The 7,583-nt window shown below is 48.2% G+C and overlaps 1 protein-coding gene across 2 annotated transcripts in view; it reads right to left on the bottom strand.

Moving 5' to 3' along the window:
* Positions 1 to 833: 833 nt before the first annotated feature.
* Positions 834 to 7,583, bottom strand: part of LOC108705089 (AT-rich interactive domain-containing protein 3A) — a 51,279-nt gene continuing 44,529 nt past the window's right edge. Inside the window, exons 4-8 of one of the 2 annotated variants that reach the window (XM_018241886.2) lie at positions 6,729 to 6,912; positions 6,065 to 6,309; positions 5,619 to 5,888; positions 4,771 to 4,860; positions 834 to 3,796 (exon numbers count right to left, since the gene is read on the bottom strand). In XM_018241886.2, the coding sequence (XP_018097375.1) occupies positions 3,648 to 3,796; positions 4,771 to 4,860; positions 5,619 to 5,888; positions 6,065 to 6,309; positions 6,729 to 6,912 (938 nt within the window). In that variant the 3' untranslated portion in view covers positions 834 to 3,647. Of the gene's footprint in view, positions 3,797 to 4,762; positions 4,861 to 5,618; positions 5,889 to 6,064; positions 6,310 to 6,728; positions 6,913 to 7,583 lie in introns of those variants that run through there. The other variant, XM_041580732.1, reaches the window with a different exon arrangement.

Below are 7,583 nucleotides of genomic sequence, written 5' to 3'. Positions count from 1 at the left end.
CCACCAAGGTGAACTAAGAAGCTGCTGTCACCAAGGAGAATAAGAGGGGGCCCTGGTCACCAATGTTTGTTTTTTTTACTTTTATGGGGGGCCCTGGTCACAAATGTTTTTTTTTTTTTTACTTTTATGGGGGGGGGGCTGTTCACAAATGTTTGTTTTTTTACTTTTATGGGGTGGCCTGGCCCAAGGGGTCTCTGTAGTCTTGTCATGGTCATGTTTTTTTGTAGGGGGACACCCTAACCACCAATGCCTTTTATTTACTTGGGGGACCATAAGTGGGGTCTTTTAGAACCCATGTCTTTGTGGCCTTTTTATTGTGCTGTGGAGGAAGGTGGGCCCCAAAAGATGTTGTTGTATGGGGCCCCATGATTTCTCAAGCCAGTCCTGCTTGTCCCTAGGAGTTGTGCACGGGTCCAATTTCTGAAACCCGGACTCCTTCTTCTTTACCAGTCCGACCCATTGGCCACCATCAGACCAGAAGTGGCTGCGGAGGTAAAAACTAAAGGGCTAATTGCGCTAATATTGGAGCTACCTGCCTGCCTGCCCGACCCATCTGCAACTACTCCCCGCAACCCACTTTTTTTGCAAGTAACCCAGGGGTGTAAGACCCGATCCAGGACCTGCACCTTTATGATAGTTGCTCCATCTGGGCACCAACCTACACAGGCTGTACCCGCTGCCCATGCCTCCAGGTCACACATGGTTCTGCCAATTCTGGTTCTGTTTGTGCAATAGATTCACAACTGCTATTGCCCCACACTAAGGTCACGCTCTTGTTGGGGTCCCCCCAGCTCACAACTCCCAGACACACAGACAGAGGCGCAAGTGTTTCACCGTTTTTATTCTCAGTTTCTCTTTGGTTTGGACCAAGTCCAGCGCCAGCACCGAATGCACTGGATTCATTGGACACATTTAAGGAAAAAGGGCGGAGCTGCATTGCAGGTTTTCTGGAAATATTTCGACCTTTGGGAAAATCTTCTTAGAGTCGGACCTACTAATCACTAAACAGGAGTCCAATTAGAAGCAGCCGTACAGGGAGGTGTCATGGGAGCAGAAGGTGGGGCTTCATGAAACCTTCAGATTTAGGGGGCACAGCACATATTTCTAGTCTAGTGTCGGGGGGGGGACGGGAAATATTTAGGATTGAGGGTGAATCCTGCAGAAGATTCCACAGACACAGAGCAAAGCCAAGAAGTGAAGGCAAAGAGCAAAGCCATGCCAATCGAACAGCCCAATACACAGTAAAAAAAATACAATTAATAATTAATTAAATCATTCGTTAAATCTTTTTCCCCCAAAACTTGATGTGGAGCCAAGTGCAGCGTTGTTGTTCGGTACAAAGTAATTCCTCTCGGATTAACCAGTCTGGTGGTACCAGAGTTCTGCCATTAGCCAAAGGAGAGCTGTGATAGGTCGGCTACATGTCCTTGTGAATGAGCGAAGGTCCAATGAGAGGAGGAGGAGGTACTAAAGCATTACATTGACTTGGGCAAAAGCTGGAACTGTCTTGGCACAACAGAACCAAAGCCCAGAAACTGAGAGACAAAAGGGGGAGTGAGAGCCTTGGTCTGTCTGATACAATCAATTCCTTATTATACACAAGAGAGAAACTGGACCCCAATACACATACATTATACACTTGTGTACCCCTAAATCTGTGTGCGCTGATCCGTACAAAACCAACGGATAAAGAGGCCCACGGGCCTTCAGGCATCAACATTGGCTTTGCTCCACTCACCTCTCATTCTACACCATGGGCCTGGAAGTTTGGGGACCCCTCACAGGCTGGCACAAGGGGCGCCTTACATTACTCAAGGTAGAAGATTAGGGACCCCCTTATACCGCTAGAGATGGAAGATTAAGGCTCCCTTTACACCTCTGAGGCTGAGGGGCCCAATTACACCTTTCAGGGTAGAAGGTTAGGGGTTTCCTTGTACCATTCAGGCTGGAAGATTAGGGGTCCAATAACATCTTCCAGGTTAGAAGGGGCCCCATTATACCTTTTGGGCTGAAAGATTGGGGCCCCTTTACACCAGACTGGGATGGGCTGCCTTAGATCCCCTGTATGATAACCCCTAGTAGTGATGCTGACTATGAGAGTGTAGGTGGATTTTGGGGTAAGTGCACCCCAGTCAAGGGGCCACAGGATTATATTTTAGCATTTCCAGAAGGTGCTCAGACATTTTTGTTTTTCTTATCAGGGGTCCTGCAGTAAAAGCTGAATTTAGAGCCCAGTTCATCTCTGTACACCTTGGCCAAGGGGAGGGTTCCCAATGATTCCAAATTGATTTCCCACTGGTTAGACCCCCAAATCCCCGCTTGTTCTTACACCTACAACCCCCCTTCTTCATGAAACATTGTTCCCATTGGGGGAGAGGCGTTGCTAGGATATAGCAACGCCTCTCCCTGTAGATATTACATCTGTGTATATCCCACTATAAATAGATACACGCGTGAGGTAGACATGACTCCCCAATTCCCTTCTTTGGTAGAAACATTGAGAAATCCAGTGATGTCCTGTAACGAGAGCGTCGGAAGGAGAGAGAGACATTGGGGTGAGGTACGAGGGGCCAATCCTAAGGCTGACGTCGCAAGAGTCATGGGCAAGATCCGCTGGGAGGGAAGGGTTAAATGATTCATTGACCTGTGTGGGGGGCATGAGCCCTATTGGTGCCCAACTAGAGCCTATCCAGCAACCTGGGCAGACTCACTTGTATCTGGGCCTCGTCTTCTTCCCATTGGCAGCACTTAAGGGTAATGGGTTCTGGTCTTTTTTAGGGTTCTGGTCTTTATCCCTTTCCCTGTTTTAGTAGGTTTGTTGCTCATTTCTGGATGGCACCCAATCTATTCTAGGTGTGGCCTCTGTGCCCCATGATTGGCATTAATATGAAATATCTCTCTTATTTTATTTGCTATTGTCATGGAGACCGGCTCCAAGTAACACTGGGGTGTCTGCAACAGGAACCTTAGTGCCCCCCTCCCAGATGGATCTGCTCACGAGCAAAGCAACGTCCCTTGTACAGACGGCCGGGCAACACCTTGTGTAACACCAGCTCCCTCCAACGATACATTTCCATTTGCAGCTATAGATTGAGACACAACAAACACAACCCAAGTCTAATCTACTCCATATGTCACCACTGAATAAATTAACTCTTTGGTAGAAGCTACAGGTCAGTTCCATCTCTGTTGTGCGGGGGTAGAACAAGGAACCTCAAGTCTTCTCCATGGTCCCCCACAGCTGGAGGTGATTGATTTGTGGTGCCCATGTCTGGGCCGGAGAATTGGGAATTATACTCAGCTGGAGCTCATGTATTCCAGGTGGGTTAGAGGTAGGGAAGCCCATGGGGTGATATGAAGCTGTGTCTGGCATGAGAATGTCTGGGCACAACTTTGGGTACAGTCAGGTGGCTCATCATCCTCCATTTTTCCATCAGCCGCTGCTTCTTCCTCAGCAGGACTGATCCCACTTTCCCAAATATTGTGCTATAACAAGAGGAAGTTTTCTTACAAGTCCCAGTGGGTATTTTCTTGTCCAATATAAAGCCACCAGAAAGGGTGCCCAGTCCAACTGCTGAGAAACCTCAAGTACCAGGGTGTCACATGTCGGCTTTAGGGTGATGGAGGCAGGTGGAGGTCAGTTGGACTCAAGGGGAAGAGCCGGGTGGTGTTGGGCCTTGGGATGAAGATGAGGGCGGCTGGATTTGGACTGGGGTTGGACTGGAGTGGTCTTGGTTGCTGCTGGCACTTCCATTAGTCGCTGCTGGTGCCACTGGTCTGCGGGCAAATAGCACCCCTGTGAATAAGATAACACAACAGTGAGCCCATGGCACATCACTTGGCTCAGGCCCAACACTGTCAGTCAGTAGCCATGTCAATGCTAAGCCAATAGAAAGACTCACTAATGCCAGTTCTCATTATATGGGGCAAACTGCCCAAAATACTTAGTATAGAGTCTTTAATTGGGCAAACTAATCTGGATGCACCGTATTCTCAGAAAGAAACCAGACCCCTGTTATCCCACTCACCCAGTCCCACCCCACCTGCAGGTAAACCCACAACCCCAGGACAGGGCAATAACTGAAGATCAGGTCAAGAGAAAGTGGAGAATTTCCAGAGATGGAGCAGAAAGATGACATTTCTCCTGGAAGAAGATGAAGGTTTTCAGGAAAGGGAAGAGATACAATGGGCAGATGTCAGAGAGAGAATGTTGGGTAATTAATTAGCATTTAAGGTTCATGTGATGTGAGAAATCATTTCGAAAGCCCAAAGAACAGTAACTGTTACTGGATAGAAATTGACTATTTCTCTTTTCTGTGATATGAGACAAAGTAGCAAATGGCTTCATTGAATGTTCGTTTTGTTGTTGATTTTCATGATGTTTATCCATTTGTTCTGCATTTAGTCGGTTAAATCTGTTATTTTCTTTTTATACTTGTTTTAATCTGTAATTTGTATTAATCTAATAAAAAAGAAATCCCTCTTCATGAATGTTGGGAATTGCAGTTCAACTACCAAAAAGGCCACAAATTGTACACGGCAGAGAACAGAAATGTGCCCAACGTAATCTGCTAGCGACGCACCCCAGATGCCCCCCATGCCCCCAAGCACAGTGATCCCTGATATAGTGTCAGCAGTAAAAGGGTTAATGCGAGTGCTACTCCTCCCTCACTTCATTACAATGGATTAAAGCCGGGGAAGTGCGTCTGACTGTAATTTATTGGATTCCCTGTAATGAGCGGCGGCCGAGGGAGCGACTCTCCTATTTACCAGTGTAGACAAGTCCGTTCATTTCAATGGACACGTTGATGCTGCTAATGGTTCTGGCAGAAACGTTCATCTGAGCCTCTTGTCTGTCATCTGCAACACAGAAAGTAAATAACAACAACAACAACCTGTTCAACTACATCTCTCTCTCTCTTACTCTGTCCCCTTCCTTCCTAATGATCTCCCCCCCCAGTACTGCTTATGTCTCTCCCTTTCTACCTAAAGAGCTCAGACTTATCCCCCCTCCCCCAGTACAGTCTTAGGGTAAGGTCACACCTGGAGATTCAGGGAGATTTAGTCGCCCGAGGACTAATCTTCTCTTTATTGGGGGGACTAAACTACCCGAATGGCTTCCCCTTGTCTTCCTCCTGCTAGAATGAGAAATCACCTGCGACATGGCACTCGCGGCGCTTCATTTTCTGAATTCGCCCGAAATTGCCTCACGAGGAAACTAGGGGCGACTTCCATTCAGGCGATTTCTCATTCTAACAGGAGGAAGACAAGGGGAAGCCATTCAGAGAGATAAGTCACCCCAAAGAAGAGGCGATTAGTTGCCGGGTGACTAAATCTCCCCAAATCTCCAGGTGTGACCATACCCTTAGGGTCAGGGAACACACGCAGATTCGGGGAGATTAGTTGCCTAGCAACAAATCTCCTCTTCTTCAGGGCGACTAATCTCCCCGAACTGCCTCCTAGAATGTAAACTGCCGGCAGATGGCACTCAGAGCGCTACGTTTTCTGAATGTCGCCTGAAGTTTCCTCGTGAGGCAAGTAATCTCCCCAGTGTCTGCCCTGACCCTTATGTCTGTCCCCCCAGGGTTTGATCCAATCCAGTTGGGGCAGGTCGGTACCTGGGCTGTTGATTTTGATGTTCATGGGTAACTGGGCGGCCATGGCTAGTAAGTTCTGCTGAATGGCACGCTGCATTATCCTTTGTTGTTCCTCCGCCATAAGCGCCATCTTTTTTTCGGGGGGTTCGCCCGACTCCAGTTTTTCACGCAGTTGCTCCAGGGCGGCCGCCTGCATAACCTGCACAGCTTGGGCTGCTGCTCCGTGATGACTGGGCAAAGTAATGGGGATCCCTAGACGATGCGGGGCCCCCAGAGTGTGGACTTCATCTTCTGCAATGAGAAGAGACAAGAATCAAGGATCTGTCTCAGGGACCCCCAACCCATGGCTCTCAGGCTGTGGACCTGCACCCCCCAATATATCTACATGTAGTCATAGGCTGGAGTTCTCTGACCACCCCCCACAAATTATGGGTAAGTATATGCCCTCTGGATTTCATGGAACTTACCCTTTTTCATTGGGCTGAGATGGTTGATGTGGCCCCCATTGTGGTCTGAGACAGACAGAGAGGTCATGTTGATCTTTGGGGAGGACAAGACATTGGGGGTTCCCACTGGGGAGTAGTTGAAGAGTCCTGAGCCAAAACTCTGCCTGCGCCCCTCTCTCCTATTGCTGTCGATGGCCGATTGTAACTCCCCCGGGGAACTGAGCCCCCTCTTGTCACATTCATAGGGGTACAGGTACTTCATGTATCTAACAGAAAGGGACAATACATCAACATAATGAGCTTCCTCAATGCCTATTCCTAATTGGCCTTGTGGGTAAGAATATCTGTGTGCCCCCCTAAGTTACCTCCGGCCTCCATACTGGCAAAGTGGGTCCATCTCTGTGCAAACCTTTCCAAAATAACCCAACTGGGGTGTAGGAGTATGACCTTTAGCAATAGGGTGGGGGTAGTTACAGTACAAGACTCACTCTGCTCATGAAAGAGGGGAAATAATTTGCTACAGCCCTGGGGCAATAAGTGTGACACCCCAATGGGGCGTAGGAGAGCCTAGTTGCCCAGCAACCTTTCCTCAAGGCCAAGTTAAAACAAGTTATTGGTTGGTGTAAGTTGGAGATAATCTGCCCCATGGGGGGGGTATTTGGTGCATTCAGCCCGGGGGACTCACTGGGTTCGGAGGGTGAAGGCAGCGCTGGTGATGGAGGTGGGGAGACTCAGGCCTTTAGTGATCTCCCTCCAGATCTTCTTGTTTATCACTTCCACCAACCCCCCCTTGTCGGTGACCAGTCTGTAGAGCGAGTAGAGGTCCAGCACCTGTTTAGCCATGATGGGAATGCGATTCACTGGGGTCCCTGCAACACAACGGGGGGGTTAGTAATGGGGCAGCTGCAATACGGCTTTACCCCCAGGGCTTCAATCTGACCCATGTATATATTATTATATTATATTCTGTGCCATCCAAATGAGATATGTGCCCCCCCATGCCGTGGGAGACCCTGCGTCTGACCCAAGATCGTTAACCTGTTCTGGCTGTTCCATTGTGTGGGCGAGATTTATGTTCCACCTGCTCAATAGCTACAAGATTTACTCTGCCAGGGGCCCATCCATCTCCCGGCCCCCCAGGAGCTGACAGTTACAATTGCCCATTACTGCTATTTAATGGGCAAATTGACCTTTCCACTGACCTTCTGCTGCTGTAGCCTCACGAGACCCCCCCAGACATAGTTTCATACTTAAATCAGGTTGAAAAAAGACAAAGTCCATCAAGTCCAACCCCTCCAAATGAAAACCTATCCCCATACACACACCCCTCCCTACTGTCACATAAATGATATATACCCATATCTATACTAACTATAGAGTTTATTATCACAATAGCTTTAGCAAAGTCTAAGTAAATCACATCCACTGCCATCCCAGAATCGAGGTCTCTACTTACCTTCTCATAAAAAGAAATTAAGTTAGTCTGGCAAGATCTATTACACATAAAACCATGCTGGCACACACTCATAGTATTATGATT

The sequence above is a fragment of the Xenopus laevis genome, chromosome 1S, assembly GCF_017654675.1.
Source record: "Xenopus laevis strain J_2021 chromosome 1S, Xenopus_laevis_v10.1, whole genome shotgun sequence".
Classification (NCBI taxonomy): Eukaryota; Metazoa; Chordata; class Amphibia; order Anura; family Pipidae; genus Xenopus; species Xenopus laevis.
This window is presented reverse-complemented; position numbering and strand designations above follow the sequence as displayed.